Source organism: Drosophila melanogaster, chromosome 3R (genome assembly GCF_000001215.4).
Source record: "Drosophila melanogaster chromosome 3R".
Classification (NCBI taxonomy): Eukaryota; Metazoa; Arthropoda; class Insecta; order Diptera; family Drosophilidae; genus Drosophila; species Drosophila melanogaster.
Window position 1 is genome coordinate 14,609,260 of NT_033777.3, and position 16,447 is coordinate 14,625,706.

At 40.3% G+C, this 16,447-nt stretch overlaps 2 protein-coding genes across 6 annotated transcripts; one reads left to right on the top strand and one right to left on the bottom strand.

The window, feature by feature from the left end:
- The first annotated feature begins 382 nt into the window (after positions 1-382).
- CG14853 (uncharacterized protein) lies at positions 383-9,728 on the top strand. 3 transcript variants are annotated; one of them, NM_001275644.1, is made up of 8 exons: positions 383-608; positions 709-848; positions 6,470-6,538; positions 6,598-6,924; positions 7,693-7,750; positions 7,916-7,987; positions 8,045-8,575; positions 8,635-9,162. In NM_001275644.1, the coding sequence occupies exons 3-8, from the start codon at positions 6,530-6,532 to the stop codon at positions 8,760-8,762; spliced, it is 1,125 nt and encodes a 374-aa protein (NP_001262573.1). In that variant the 5' UTR covers positions 383-608; positions 709-848; positions 6,470-6,529; the 3' UTR covers positions 8,763-9,162. The 3 variants fall into 3 exon arrangements, with proteins under 3 accessions (NP_001262573.1, NP_650376.1, NP_731925.1); NM_142119.3 differs by having other exon boundaries at positions 383-848; positions 8,635-9,728; NM_169590.2 differs by lacking the exons at positions 383-608; positions 709-848 and adding an exon at positions 4,554-4,781.
- Positions 9,729-9,770: 42 nt separating this feature from the next.
- Positions 9,771-16,444, bottom strand: put (punt). 3 transcript variants are annotated; one of them, NM_169591.3, is made up of 6 exons: positions 15,941-16,444; positions 14,228-14,413; positions 13,984-14,160; positions 12,899-13,044; positions 12,015-12,830; positions 11,071-11,954 (listed from the first exon to the last, which is right to left on the bottom strand). In NM_169591.3, the coding sequence occupies exons 1-6, from the start codon at positions 15,984-15,986 to the stop codon at positions 11,775-11,777; spliced, it is 1,551 nt and encodes a 516-aa protein (NP_731926.1). In that variant the 5' UTR covers positions 15,987-16,444; the 3' UTR covers positions 11,071-11,774. The 3 variants fall into 2 exon arrangements, with proteins under 3 accessions (NP_001262574.1, NP_731926.1, NP_001262575.1); NM_001275645.1 differs by having other exon boundaries at positions 9,771-11,954.
- Positions 16,445-16,447: the final 3 nt, after the last annotated feature.

Below are 16,447 nucleotides of genomic sequence, written 5' to 3' on the forward strand. Positions count from 1 at the left end.
AACATTTAATTTTGAAATAATTTAATACATAATAAATGAATAACTAATTAGTTATAAAAAATGGGGTTGCAACAATCAGTGGCTTGTTTCATTGTATAATTCTGTATTAAAACACAGAAAAATACAATGTATTATCTAAAGTATATATATTTATAGGAACGTATGGTCATTACTGAGAAAACAAAACTCTCCAAAAAACCATTTCATTAAAAATTAGCTGAAAAGTACTTCATCATACCCCTCACTGCATACAGGGTATTCAAAAAAGTGAGAGCAAAGCGCGTTGAGAGAGAGAAAGCTGGCAAAAGAGAGCGGGAGAGAGCCGAAAGCTTTTACTTGAGCAAGGTAAAAGCGAACAAGTGTGTATAAAAAGGACATTTCGTTCAGTCGTCGACTTTGTTAATTAAGCGAAACTGCGACGCAAAAAAGCGGAACAAATTTTCTTTGGCCACAGAGAAAAACGTTTCCATTTTCCGCTGCAACAAATTATTTAAAAAGTAAAACATACTGTTTGTCGTTTACTTGCATAAAAAACAATCGTGCATCTGAAAATTGTGAATGTTAGCGCGTAACCAGTGAACCAAAATCGAAGGACGTGTTTTGTGTGTGTAAGTTTATGCAAAGAAAACACTTGCAACCATTTTTGCAGCTTCAACTGCGTAGAAGCCAAGGAAAACACACGTTAATTACATTATACCCACGCCGCAGAATCTTTGATTCGCTGAAAGTCCTGGGACTCAGTACTAATTAATCCTGGGACTTGCTGCTTCCACAGCTGGGAAAATTCCGAGAGGCTGCAAATGCATTAAGCAGGTGGACGGAACACCGCACACCGTAAATAATTGAAGGTAGGTGAAGTTGCCCTGTCAGCAGGCCAGTGAAACTGATGCCAGATTTCAACCCACATCACCGCCACGAATCCACGCATTAACCTTCGTCCTTGGCGGGAATTGTGTGCTCTTCTGGTCGGCATTTTTGTATATTTTAATTATTTATTTCTGCCACTCGAGAGCGGTTGCCACCCCAGAGTGCTGAGCACTCGAAACTTTCTGCACAGCAACACATTTTTAATGATGTGCTAAACGATCATCTCGAGGCCCATGTAAATTTTCACCTCGAAATGCGGAGCTTAACCCCTTGGGTTTTCATGCGACATATTTGTAAAATGTAGATGCTGGCAAAAGGAAATGCCCTATGGCCGAAAATAATGGAACGATGTTGTTGTCTAATTATTTTATGTTGCTTAGTTAGCTTCCAGTTTCACTGTCTAGAAATATACAAGAATTCACATTTTAGAACTACTTTCTTAAACAATTTAATCTTGTTTTACAAAAGTAATAGGCTTAAGTACGTAGAAATCTTGCCATTTGATAAAAATTATATAGATAGATAGGCATCTATTATTTTTGCCCCATAAGAAGGATAACCCTTGGGGTTATTTTTTTGTTGAGTGCAAAATTGAAACAACAAAATATATCCCCTTTATTGCCAATTGAAAATATAGAACATTATATGTGCATTCTCTTATTACTTTAATTTTGAAAAATACATTTAAAATTGAAGTGTGATGAACGCATATATTGCAGTTTAATATCAATAAACAAAAAGTCTAAAAGTGAAAAATAATTTTTGCAACACTTAAAGCGCCAAACTCTGCAGACTGGTGACTTAGTGCATATAGTATTTTCCGGGTTTGTGACAATCACTTCACTGGTTTTTTGTTTCGGGCTCTTCTTGGCTTGTCACCAGCGTCTTTGGGTCGAGTTGGCGGGCACTCATAAATATTTCAAGAAGTCAAAGCTGGGCTGTGTATGTCTTGTGTGTCCTTTTCCTAGCAAATATGTAAGCAGCCGCAACTTGTTAGCGTGTGTGCCTGTACAAACACTAGCAAACGACAGCGTTTCGGCTTCGCTTTCTGTGTCAGCCAGCGGCTTTTTCATCCTCTTCATCATCTTCTTGGCCAAGAAGACGTCGCATTGTTGCTATAATTTTAATTACCACTTGGGTGACTTTTGCGCCGTGAGTCGGTGAAAAAGAGACTCACTGTATGAGTGAATGAATGAATGAATGGCACAAGACAGGCTGCCGAGTGGAGGCTAGAAAGCATCTGAAAGACAGAGTGTGTATGTGTAGCTCGCATATATAAATTCCTGTTTAGGTATAATGCAGAACCGACAAACAAAAACCCTTGCAATACAATGCGAACAATTTCAGAGAAAAGCCGCATTGTTATGGCAAAGCCACAGGCAACTGGAAAATATTGCGCATACGCCGCGTACGGCTGCCACTCAAAGTTATGCTGCGTATGGGAAATGTTACACACAGCATAATTGCTTATTTGCCGCTTCGGTGGCGATCTAAACCATATTCGGTTTAGACACAGACGAATAGATAACCATCCCCCATCCGCCAAGTATCGATTGTAATTCATACAAAGCCAATGACCACAGCGAACCGCCCAAATGTCCGTCCTTGGGCGTTTTGTTGGCGGGTGGCAGCAAATTAAACTTTCTATAGACAAGTTTTTCGGTCTACAGAAACTTTTTCTTTGCCATATTATAATACCTAAGGAGCGATAAAATATGAGAGAAGCTTCGCAACCAAACGACGTGGCTTGAAATGGGGTTGTATTTGTTTCCATTAAAGTAGATACTTGAAATTTTAGCCATCTACAAGATTTCCCTGGCGAATATTAAAGTACTTTTAGTTTTCTAATACAAGTTTCCTACGAAAGTTTGGAAAGTTTTGGCATATTTAATGTTATGGGTTGTCAATTCAATCGACCGTCATTTTATGAGAGTACTAGTCAAAGTTTATTGAATTTTTTCGACATCCATTCCTCATATTTTCAGATTCCTTTGAAATTCTAAAGCCAATTTCTGCTGGGCTTAGAAAATAAGCATAAAAGGTCACCAAAGCTTACACAAGCCACTTTACATTGATTGGAAGAGCAAAAGTTGCGATGACTATGTAGTTAGCAGTCAAAAGCATAGGAAAGGTACTTTACCATAAGGTACTGTTACCATAATATTTGGGCAACGAATAAAAAAGACAGTTAAATGGCCAACGCTTGGCAGCCGCTCAAAGAGCCGCAAACGTAATTGCAACAGCAGCAATAGCGATAACAACGTTTTTGGGACGATCATTATAATCATGCAATTTGGCCCACGTCCTTTCAAGGACTGGACGCTTTCAGCCAAAGGAAGAAAATATTTACAAAGAATTGTTATTGCAGTTTGCTAAGTCGTTTGACTGTGCTGTCCCATGAGCATATTTATACTCTATCATAAATTCGCCTTTTATTGACAACATTTTGCCAGGCGACACCACAGAACGAAAAACAAACTTTATTCTTCAGGTTTTTGAGGTTTTTAAAGTAGCACATTCGTGAGCTTTAAATAATAACCATACTTTTGGAAGAGGGTTACTTTAAACAGGAGTATTAAACAAAAAATTAGCAATTTATAATTTGATATGCCTTGTTTAAACATAAGGCCTGTAAATATAAATAGATATCAAATATGAAGGTTTATTAAGATAATTAAAAAGTATATGCAAAGGTATGCAAATGTGCTGATACCAAGCTTTACCCATACAGTTTTTTACTCTGCATTTATTGGCCTGACCAGATGGGTTTGCTTGCACTATTTGCCGGCTAAAAAATGTATTAAGCGGAAAACTCATTAACGGCTTGTGTTGTGATTGGCCAATGGCAAGGACCTTGGATTCGGTAGTGTCAGCTCCTTTGGTTGGCCAGTTAGTTAGTTGTTGGCAGGCGATGGAACTTCGACTACATATTGCATGTTGTTTTGGCTCAAATAAGCCCCAACAGGCCGGCAATTTGGCAAACATTCGTATGGGCCTAGCTGGGGATTGGTATCGCAGTCAACCCATTTAAGTGTTTGTTATAAATTATTCGGCGCATTTTCAAACTGGACAACCGAATTGCAGTAACGGCAATGGCTTTTTATGCAATTTTACTGCACTGTGGCCGCCATCTGACCCCATGACGCATTTGCAACATACATACGCTCACTATGTGGCACAAGTGGCTCACGTACATACATAACTTTCCGGTTCGCCGACTCTAGATTTGGCTCAAACAAAACGGGGTTGGTTGCCGTTTAAATTCAGGTACGGCCAACTCTTGGATGGAAATTCAATTTGCCCGCAGACATTTTAATTATGCAAATGAAAATGATTTGAGTACGTAGCCAGCACCTGTTTGTGGTCTCATCATAGACAAAGTTTTCCTATTCAATTCCTTACCACGTCATTGAAAATACCGACAAATTGGCAACTGCTCTTAAAATCACATAAATTGCGGCTTGCGAAAAACTAATTAAACTATCATAAAAGCTATAATTTGTTGATAGCATAATGACAATAATTTATAGTTGTCGATAAATTACGTACCAAATTGTCTGCTTTTGAAGGTTAAAATAATCGCAATTTTTATATTAACGCATGGAAAATAATACGTTAATAAGTATATATGAAAATAAACACTCTTCCCATCAGAATTTAACTATTCTAGTACTGTTTCCTTGTTTCTTTAGTTGGTTTGAAATCTCGAAACTGACAAAAGCGAAACTTTAGTTTATAACAGCTTTAGGAAGTTTCGAAACGTTGAATTACTCAGAAGAAAACTTGTTTTGAAATTAGTTTTTCCACTCGTGTTAATTGAGCTCCACTGAATAAGTTAGTGCTTAAGAGCGGAAAAGTAAAGGGTTTTTTGTAAAAGAGGAAATCTAAAGCTGTCATGAGAATTGTGGCACATGGTGAGTAGTCGCAAAGTACTTTTAAAAGCTTTTTTCCAAAACAGTTCCCCCAACGAGCAACATGTCCTTTTTCGCAACCTTGTAAAAGTCTGGGCTGAAAATTAGCAAAAAAAAAATATATACAGATATACTCGTAGGATTGGGAATATGGCTGCAGTCCTGCGATTGAGTTTGCGTGACAGGATGAGCCAGACATGTCTGACATTTGGAAATGCCAGAAAGGATCAACCGACAAGTAAACAAATCGCAGACTGACTGACTGACGTGTTGTTTGCAGAGACAGAAAGAGAAAGCACGTCACCGGGCGACAGAGACGGGTGACATGAGCCAGCAATTAGGATTCAATGCATTGGGTATAAAATACAATTAAGGGCCATTTGGAGCAGTAAACAAGCAGTGAGCAGCGAAAGCCATGCCCGTTTGGTTTTGGCTACAGCACGTTGCAAGATGGTTATTATTATTTCAATTACGGGTATTGATTTTACAGCCAAAAGGAAAGTACACACAAAAAAAACGCTTACGATTGAAAATCAATTCGTCATATATACGAGCATACAATATATATCATAACAAAGCATTTTGATTTTTTCTAACTATCAAGGATGTTCTTTTTTTTTGGTAATCTAATTATTATATTTTTTATTAATTTGTAATTCATTATTTTTCCCGTGCACTTCAGAAACCAGAGCCTCATAAGTAAATCATTCGACAGCCGGGCATTAAAACAAATGTATTGTTTTTAGTGACGACCCTCGAGTCCTTGACTGCGAGCGCTTTCAATTATTGAAAGGAGCAGACAGCCGAAACACACGCACATACACATGCACACAGTAATACTCACGCACACACACTTGCACTTCGATGGCTGTCTGCAAATGCTGCATAAATAACCGAAAAATTCATTGCATACCTCGAGGCGTGGTGCATGTCGTTCGCCAATTAAAGGCCCGTTTGCAAGGAAGAACGCCAACAATTTCGCTCATTTGCCCTCTTCGCACTTGGCTTTCGCAGCCGGCGAATACTCGTATGTTCGCGTGTCGAGTTGGCCTATTCAACTAGTTGGCCAAAAAGAGAAGCCGCCGGCAATATTCCCCCAAAACCTCTATCAGCCGCTTCATTGAATTTCGCTTCTTGTGTAAAAAGTTCACTGCAGGAAAATACGTTTAATTGCCTTAGTTAAAATTACTTGGGTATATAAAAACAAATTTGAATTTTACAACGAAATTCATAAATTATTTAGTAAAGTGTAAAGAATCTGCTATTGGGGAGAGAGAGGCTTTTTTCATGTTTACTAAAATAAATCTAAAATGAATACATAATTTTCAACCTTAATCCCATAAATTAAGCCTCATTAAAACAATAAGAGCTAGAGTTCATATTTTACATATATTGTAGTATCAAATTTTCATACAGTGCACTTGGGCTAAATTTATCTTTACGGTTAGCTGGCTGGCGAATGTCTGCGCTCATCCACGGGAAGTGAAATTAGCATTTGACATTTAACGAATTTTCAACGCTCTTTGTTGCCTGCTTTTTTCTTACCAACTTGCCTAGAAACTGAAGGTCGAAGGTAGGGCAATCCAATTACGGATAAGCATCGAAATCGATAGCGTTGCTGCACTGCAGTCACTTACAATCTAGATCAATTGCAATTCAAATTTATTCACTTCTTCTAATTGCCATTTCAGACAAGGCAATGAAAATGCTAAATTGAAGATAGCACAATTTTCAAATTTCTATCGGAGATCATGTCAAACGTGAGTATATCGCAGAGAGCTGAGTACCTAGGGGCATGAATTGAAATCACTTTTTCCAGCTCCTCTACATGGACAAGTCGAATGGCAATGGCGTCTATGCGGTTAGGCCCAACAGCAGCAATGGCCACATGGACAACGATAATGGCCTAAACGGGTCAGGTGCTCCTGCTACCACCTCCACCACAACAGGAACAGCAACTGCAGCAGGTGCAGCCCTGATGGCCACAGCTAACAACATAAACATAATGAACGGAGCTGCTGCCGCAGCCGCAGCTTCCGCTTCCGGTCTGCCCACTTCCGCATCCAGCGAGGACCTCAGCCAAAGCCTGTCCGAGTACACAGATGCCGACGAGAGCGTATCCGCGCCCACTGAGTTTCTAGCCGAGGTAAAAACATTTTAGGTTCACCAAGTCCTTCTAAACTTGCCACCAAGTTAGCCAGCTAAAGCTTCAGTGCAAACAGCCAAAGTTTTAGTTTCAACTTCCGCCCGAGTGAATTTTTAAGGGTTTATACATATTTAAAGGTGGCAGCAATTCCAGCTTATCAATTAAATGGATGGTCAGTGGAAGTGTTTAAGATGAAAGATAATAGGGATTTGGAAAGGAGTAAAAAGCTTTTGAAGTATTAAAAACAACATTTTGAGCCTTCTATAGCATGTCAAAGTTGTATTTACAAAACCATAAGCTTATATAAGCTTATGTTTGCCCAACTGTTTCGTTTGCCTACAAAAAATCCATTAGATTTCACTCATTATCCTTATCCCAGCGTGGCACAGTTACCCTTTGTTGCTCGACACCAAAAACGACGAGGATCCTTGAGGGGAACTTATGCAAATGCAAATTGCTGTGCTGCCAGCGGAGATTGCGGATTTAAGTTAAAGTCCTTTCGGAAGGATTACGGCACCGAGCGCACTTGGCCAGCTTATTGATTGCTAATAAATTGCTTTCGAGCGCATTCAACTTTCAGCAGAGTCAACTTTTTTGTCCTACCCACTATGTGGGCCAGTAGATCGAGATGGAAGGGGGTGTAGATACATATATAAGCCTTTGTTGTTGAGATGTTATGAGAATTTCAAAAGGATTTGTTGGCATTCCCTTAAACGTGTATTGTGCAATGCAGCGTATTATATTGTGCGTTTCTCGATTCTCCTGCAGTTCCTGTCCGCCGTGATGCTAAAGGACTACAAAAAGGCATTGAAATATTGCAAATTGAGTGAGTAGAATACAAAATCAGCTTCCAAAGTATGTCACCATGCTTCCGAGAGTTGCAATTACAACTTTTTTTTGTTCGAATATGACAGAGAAATCGCTTTTTTTGGGACTTTAATGTAATAATTTCTTTAATTTATAATTTATATTTTTATACGCACCGATGCAGTCCTGCAATACGAGCCCGACAACGCCACGGCCAAAGAGTTCTATCCCCTCATCCTGGACAAGTTGCGGGCAGGTAGGTGGGCAGATGAACAGTGTGGTCAGTCAATTAATACTTATCTCGTTGCCCCAGTGGCCACATCCAGCGACAGCGATGAGAACTACAATAAATCTTCATCGCCCGACTTGGCTCTGGATCTGCATGCATCGGATGTGGAGGCTGACGTGGACGGGGATGAGGCAGGAGATGCTGACGAGGATGGGGATGCTGATGCGGATGGCGATGGCAGCGAGAGCAGCAACAATTGTTCCGAGGAGGAGGATAATGGATGGGGCGATGATGAGATTGACAACGTGGATGTGATGGATGGCGAGGAGGAGAGCAGCAGCAGTGGCGATGACTTCGATTTGCCCATCGACGATGCAGGTCAGGATCCAGCTGCTCTAGCAGTTCACGTACACCATTCCCATACCCACTCGCACTCCCATTCCCACAACGATTCTGGATCCTCGAGGAATTCATCGAGCGGCGGTGGTGGACGCAGCGACAACACCACACATTCCTACTCCAGTTTGCTCCTGGAGGAGGAGGACGATATCGTGCCCGTAAGCCTTAACTTTGGCCTAAAGGAGAACACCGCAGCTGACCTGGACGTGAGCAATGGTATATGTGTGATTAATCAGTATTTCCGTACATTGACCTCTTTAATTCCTTCATTTCAGGCAACAAAGTACCCTCCGCCTCCTGCAGCGACTCAGAATCCCCGACAGAACCGCTCACCCAACGCCTGGCGGCCATCCTGCGCTCTAAGTGCGGCGTATCCGGTGGTGGGTCAGATGAGACCTACTAAAACCATATATGTGTATACTCGTATATACTCAATCCCAAAACTGTGCAGAAATTCTTTTGGTGTGGATAGTGCTGACGATTTGCTTACAGAATGATGTTTGATTTCTTGCCCGCTGCACAGGGGCATCTATATATTCTTGTATAACTATTTATATAAACACACTCCACCCTTTGCCCGGCTAGTTTTTCCACTAGTGCGATCGCTTTACGAACCTAGAAACCGTCCCTAACTGCATACTCTCGTATCTCGTATCTTGTATCTTCACTTGCAAAGTTTTCTCCCTAGGACAAACATATCGTACAAACTCAATAAGTACTTATATATACATTAATACCTATTTATACTATTATATATTGTACATGTTAAGCCTAGAACCCAATAAAGATATACTCGATACAGTAAGCTGAGAATGGCTAAGGATTAGGTGATTATACACACACACGGAATGCGAAACCGAATCAATATAGATTTACATAGATTTACAAGTATATATTTTAGTAAGACACCCATTCAGAACGCACAGGACTTGGAATGCTTTACATTTTTGCATTTGATAGAGATCGATTTTTTCCCCAGGATATAGAAGAATGAGAGTTACGAAGCCAAGGATAAGTCTGATATGTCTATAAAACAGACGGAGGATGGAACGAACGATCGTAGAACTACAACTGAAATGGTCCAATGTCACAAACTACGTAGAAGATTGTAAATATATATATTTTGTATCAATTAAGCCTGTACTAGAGTCTATATATTCGTTCGATTTCGTTGTATAAGTTAATCAGGGACATAACTCTAAAAACTCCCCCAGTAATAAACCGTATATTTAATATTATTCATATAAATATTTGTATCTGATATGTGTAGCTCTTGGCTAAGTTTTCCTATCTGTATTGTTGAATTATATAATCCAGAAGGTCTGAATGTTTACGGAAGACAATTGTAATAAAAGTGGCAAGAAAGCTGGAATAGAGTCGATTTTTATTAAGGAAAAACCGGTGATGAATTGTTTATTAAACAGTTGCATTTTTATTTTAAATCCGTTATTATCAAAGATCGTTTTTTAATCGTAAACTTCTTAACACGACTTGCTATCATCTCGTATATGTTTTTCGCATATTGGTTTTTATAAAACTTTGCTGATGATATTCGAAAATGGGGTGTTTTAAAAAGATTTTCTTATGAATTTACTGTTTATAAACTCGTTTTGGTTTTACTTATGAAATGCATTAAAAAATATACCAAAATTGCTGTTGGCTTGTTATTGCCTTGTATAATGCTATAAAAATTTCTCTGCAAATCTTTTTGAAATGATCGATTTATATTATCTTCCTCTATCCCATTTAGCAATCTGATATGTAACAAACTACTATGATTAAATATTAATTGTTTATTCCTTCGCTCTTTAAATACTGGTTGTTTTTGAATTCGTTTCTTATTATCTTCATTATCATTATGTTCGTCGTAATGATGTTTCAGCACCAATGGAAAATATACAAATTAAATACAGCATAACAAAATTCGTTCTATTATTAAGATTATGTCGTTTGGTTTTTGTTTGTTTGCGTAATAAACTATTTTTGTTGTAAGTTGCTCAAAAAAATCAGGTAATGAAGCTTTGTTTGTTTCGTTTTGTTCTGTGTTGTGTATCGTGTTTAGTTGATATCTTAACTGATAATCCAGAAGTATTTCAGATGCTTAGCCATTGATAAGAACTGATGCTGCGCAAAAAAGTTTCAAATAACCCGAAAGATAATACATTCCGCCAAGACTCTCTTAATTAAACTATAGCTTAAATAACTATAGCTCGACATACACCTTGTTTGGCTAACATTATAAGACATACTATCCGTTTAACAATGTTTAACATACTTACTCATTGTGTTTAGCTCTAATTTCTTACAGTGTGTGCATACCTCTTGGGTTGAATATTAACTTTGATTTTTTTTTTGTTTAGATTTTATGCTGACGATGAGTCGCAGCGTGTGCTTCATATAAACCTGCTAGACTGCGTGTGTTCCGTATGCCTATGCGTGTATGTGTTGTGTGTATATATAAAGAGTATAGTTTATATTTTATAATTTATGTATATGCGCTTAAGTTAGATTCTTGTTAAAAAGAAACTTTCCTTTGAAAACTTCAGGTGTTGCTTGTACTGTCCAGTAGAATTAGAATACAATTACATAATTACACATTTATTATGCTTACGCGATTTCTGAGGGTCATTGGCACTACGTTTTGGAAATAAAAAAATAAAAATCAAAAGCAGAAATATAAAACAGACAAAATAATAAAAAATCAGATGGTTAGGATGGAGTTTAAAGTATTTTTATTTAAAATACAACATTAAAACGCATGCACGTTTGAGCGCGAAATAAAAACGTTACAACTAAAAAGTAAACTAAAATTGTTAAATCTATTTTGAAAATAACTTTAAATATAAAACTACTACTATATGAAGACATTCGATAACGTACAAATAAAATTATACTTTAAAAGGCTTGACGATAATTTTCAACAGTTTACATATGCACACAGGCTACTGCCAGAGGGCAAAACAAATTGTACGTTATATGTATGATTTATATAGAACTATATATGGTTATCAGTCAATGAAGTCAATGTCGGATTAGCAACTACCACGTCTCTGGACATAGCTAATGCTCTTTGTTCAAAGTTGCTTAGTGTACGTTTCCACTCATTTCCAACAGATTTAAGAACTCGGGTTAACATCGAATGAGTCGATTTATAATTTAAAGAAAATAATAACAAAGAATCGTTGGCATGTTAAGCTTTTGGCTTTTCCCTTAGGAAAAGTTACATCTTACACGACTTCTTTCGTATAAATCAACCCATTCTATAGCTGCTTATAATGGTACTACAAACTATTAAACTAAAAACGAAACGTCTTACGACCTCGACGATCAACTATCCACTACGAAGCAAAAAGCTTCAACTGATTTTTTTGCAGAGCCACAGATCCGCTGGCTGGTCTGTGGCTTAGTACCGCTTCTATAAGCAATTCGTAGATTCCTTGGCGTCGTCAATGTTGGTGTGGTTCTTGATTAGCAACTGGGTTGAGGGATACTTGTTTAGCTGCGCAAAGCGTTCCATCACACACGAAGAGCTAAGACGAGCCTCAGCGTCGTGATCCCAGCACTCCTCCATTGTGTCGCAGAATACATTAAGTCCCTGTAAAAAAGTTACAAGTTATTTTCATTGACTAAAAGCATTATCAGAAGTCACACTCACCGGATGGGCGCGCCAGGAGTTGAGCAAACGAGGGCGCAGCTTCTTCATTACCACACTCTCCTGAACTTCGTCCAGCGACGGCCTCAGGCCCAGCTCGGCCTCAAAAGGCAGCTGGAACTCACCGACGGGTCCGGCAAAGTCACACCGTGACACCATTTCCCAGAGGACTAGGCCGCATGCGTAGACGTCTATGCGTAAGAAAGCGTCTCTATTGAAATTGATGGCACCCTCAAGCACCTCTGGGGCCATGTAACGTCGAGTGCCTACTTGACCGTGTGTATCGCCGCAGGGCTTGCCTGGCTGGAATATCATGGCCAAACCAAAGTCAGCTATACAGGCCGTCAGATCGCTCTTAAGCAGTACGTTCTTAGACTTGAAGTCTCGGTGAGCTATCGATGGTTTTAGCCCATCGGTCTTTGATGCCGGGATCTCCTCGTGCAGATGTGCCAGTCCATTGGCCATGGACTCAGCGATGCGGCACAACTCTGGCCATGAGATCGTGTGCGATTTGAGGTAGTCGCATAGTGATCCGTTATGCTGGTAGGTGGATATCAGCCAATATTCCGGCTTGTCCATGTGCTTCTCAACGCCCAGGAATTCGAGGATGTTCGGATGGCGCATGCGCGGCAGCTTGTAGATATCGTGCTCCGTGGTCCACGATTCTTTTTCCTGCATGCGAAAGATCTTGACGGCCACATCCTGATTGTTGAGCTTGGCTTGCCACACATCACCGAATCTACCACTGGCCTTCTGTTCCAGCAGCTGAATGGGACGGTTGCTGAGCAATGGCGATGAGTTTGTTATCTCAGCCTCGTGCTAAAGGGTTTAATTTTGCATAATTAAAATTATATATTTGCGGCAACATCACAAGGATATGTACGTACCGTGGGTATCTCGTTAAAGTGCGCCTGCTTGCGGCGTCGGTAGAGAAGAAGGCCCATGCCAACAATGACCATGAGCACGCTGAAAACGGAGGTGCCAATGTAGATGTATATCAAATTGCTGCCGTCCTGCGTCTTCTCCTTGGGCACTGCAACGATACAAGGACACACACGGGAACGAACATTAAAGAGGGCTTTAAACGCTGCCTTGCCACAGGTGAACAACATCTCGAGTGGCGGCATGCACCTGCAGCTGCTGGGGTTGCTATGAAAGGCAAAACGAAAACTAAAAAACGAAAGTTCGCCCCCAATTTCGCATCTCTTTTTCCCCTCATTTTGTTTCGAGATAAAAGCGAGCTAGGCCCAAGAACAAAACAACAAAGAGCAGGGCACAAAAGACGCCCTGGCAGCACAGGGCTTCGAAGTCAAAGGCAGCAGCAACACCCCAAAAATAAAAACAAGAAAGGATGCTAGAATGAAGTCACTCGACACTTGTATACCTGGTATTAGATAACAGATACTCTCCTCGTTGTGGGTTAAGGCTGCAAGCCAATTAAGTATCATTCAAAATAGGTAGAGTCTAATCCTATTAAGCCTTCATAATCGGAGTGAAATAAATTGGATTTATACCAAATAACTACCTCTTTCAGTTGCATCCTTTAAAGCGAACGCATTATACCCGATCGCTAAAGAAGTACCTTACTATAAAAATAAAAACGAACCAGCGAACGTGCACAGGAGGGCAGAAATTGCAACACATGCGGCTCCGAAAAGGGGTTGCTGGAGGCTGGGGATGTAGAAAATGATGGGGGAGCGGGCGCCACTTCGCGTCAAGAGTTCGTTAACACGAAAAACGCTGCCTCGGATGCGAGGAGTGGTATTTTGTAGGCGAAGCCTACGCCCTCTTTTTGCAACTTGAAGATGCAGTAAAAATACAAAAAAAAAAAAAAAAAACGAAATAACAAAAACAAACAAAAAATATATGCAAACGGAAAAATAACAAAATTGGGGTAAACACTCCAAAGACAAAACCCCAGTAGCAGCAAACGTTAAACCGAATCTGAATCCGAAACCGGATCCGAACCCACCTTGTGTGGTTGCCTCCGTGGTGCTTTTAATATATTTCTGGTTGGAATTGCACCGCGATCCCTTGCAGCAGCAGAAGTGAATGTTTCCCTGCCGTGGCTCTGCACTGGTCACGCACTCCGTCTGATTGCATTCGTGCATGTCCGTGAAGCAGCCCTTCATCTTGATGCGCAGGATGCCTATGGGAACGGAAAAATTAAAATTAATCAGTATGCCTGAAACAACGTCAACTTCTGCACGGCTCACCCGTTGTCTCGTTGACCGACCAAAGGACATAGCAGCTGGGAAACTTATCCGCCTCCATCTTACAGTGCTCTATCCGTGTTTCACATTGCTGCGTTGTGTTGCACATCTTCTCGTCGAAGTGCTCGCATTCTATGATCCCATGACTTCCGGGCAAAATAGATCCATGGATTCCAATCAGACAGCAGACTAAATGAAGACAATGGGAAAATAGATTAATAATCTTTCTAGTTTTAGATTAGCACTGATCTATATTTAAAGTATATATTTGAGCAGTCCTAAAACATGAGTAAAGACTTTCAAAAAGTTAAAACGTAGTTAAAGATCAAAGTTAATGGAATTATCGGTTGGAAGTGCTCAAAGGGTGGGCAAATAAAGTCGAGCCTATTTGGGGAATAAGACTGAAAGGGAGGGCGCTCAGCGAGCTCTTTGTGGGCGCTATCCTTTGTACACATATCGCATGCCCAGAAGTAGCAGGAGTAGCGTCCTAAGCTGGGGCCTCTGCCATTGAAAGCCACCCCATTTGGGCACGGAATTAGCCCCACTGGCCACACACCAGCCTTTGAGTGGGCATGGCCCCAATGCACGGATATGCAGTGCACAGTGGGCCTGCAGTAAGGTTTCTTGAAAATCTATTTACATTCTTTAATTCGATTTAATCTGGGATCCTCATCCAAATACCGAAATTTTTGTTGATAAAAATTAAAATGATAATTCACTTTTTAAATGTGTAAATACAAAAAATTTAATTTTGAAAACGTTTATTGCAACGAGCCTGCGATATATTGATTGATATTTCTTGACCATTGGCTAAGCAAACTGTTTTCAATCCTTTGAAACACTTTTCGTCCCACTGTCCTTTAGGTAATCGGATCGCTGGCCATGTATGTGTGTGTTCGTAAGCGTGCATGCTTTATAGTAAAGTAGATACATAAGCAGGCACATTATGCACACAGAAAGGGATGGGTTTAAAGTGGCGCTTGTGCGGAAAAAGGAAACAGCAGCAGCAGAAACAACAACAACAACAGCAGCAACAGGGAAGAGAGCGCACTGCGCCACAGAAAGAGAGAGGGCTATGGCGAGCGAAAGAGAGGGAGGCCGGTGGAGCAAAAGGGTGGGAGAAACCAGAACCTGCCATACAACAAGTTCCTAATGCAGCAAAATCCATTCAAAGAAATGCTCAGCGCACACACACATGGATTAAGATTGGGAATTAGGTATCCGATCGATTTATACCGAGTATGCGTTTGGCGCTCAACATATGAATTCGTAGTACCCACTGTCAACAATTCTTACGATATTTTACTACATTTGTGTAGTACAATTGTTGGTGCTTTAATAGAGTATCTAGTGTATACATTATTCACTTCACAAATAGATTTGATTCCTAGCATTTACATTCGTTATACCTAATTTCTGAAAATTTAAGATGTTCTGATGTGTTGGTTAATAGGACAAAGCTATCACAAAGCCTATACACCCTATATATGAACTTTTCAAGCGCCATGTGATATTAATAAAGTAATAGCATTACGCACCCCATATCATCAAAAATCACACGCACGAATGGTTATAAATCGAAGTCGGCTTGCATTACAGAGGAAAATCGTAAGGCAGAGACAAAATATAATATTATGTACATATGTACATAATAAAGCGACTGGGAATTAAGGCGCCAATAAGTATGCACCCACACACTCGCAGTGCAATACATACCCAGCGTTAGCTGCGCCGTTAGATAAAGCAGATCGTATTTGGACATTGTTATCGCCTGTGCAAACTTGTTTACAGCACTCGTTGCGTATACGTAACGCGAATATTTCGATGTTTCGGGGACAGGTGCAGTGGAATGGAATAACTGGGTACTGTTAATATTATTTTGGCACAGAGTTCCTGTTGTCTTCGCACTTTTCGAGTACAGCACTAAGTGTGTATGTGTGGGTGGCCGAGTGTGTGTGCGGTGCCTTGGCAGCGATTTTGCTGGCCACACGCCGTTTGCATGCGCATTTCCGCGGGTTTTACTCGACTTTTCGCCGCGACTTAATTTTAAGCTAGAGGGGCACAGTTGAAAAAGTATATGCGCGCTGCACTTTTTCGTTTTTCGCAGGTCTGCGGGCCTGTTTTCAAGCGATTTTAGTGCGAGCACGTCTTTCGGTTCGATTAAATCTTTTTTGTCGCAACGGGGCGGCGATAGCGATGGCCGATAGGCGATAACTGACCAGG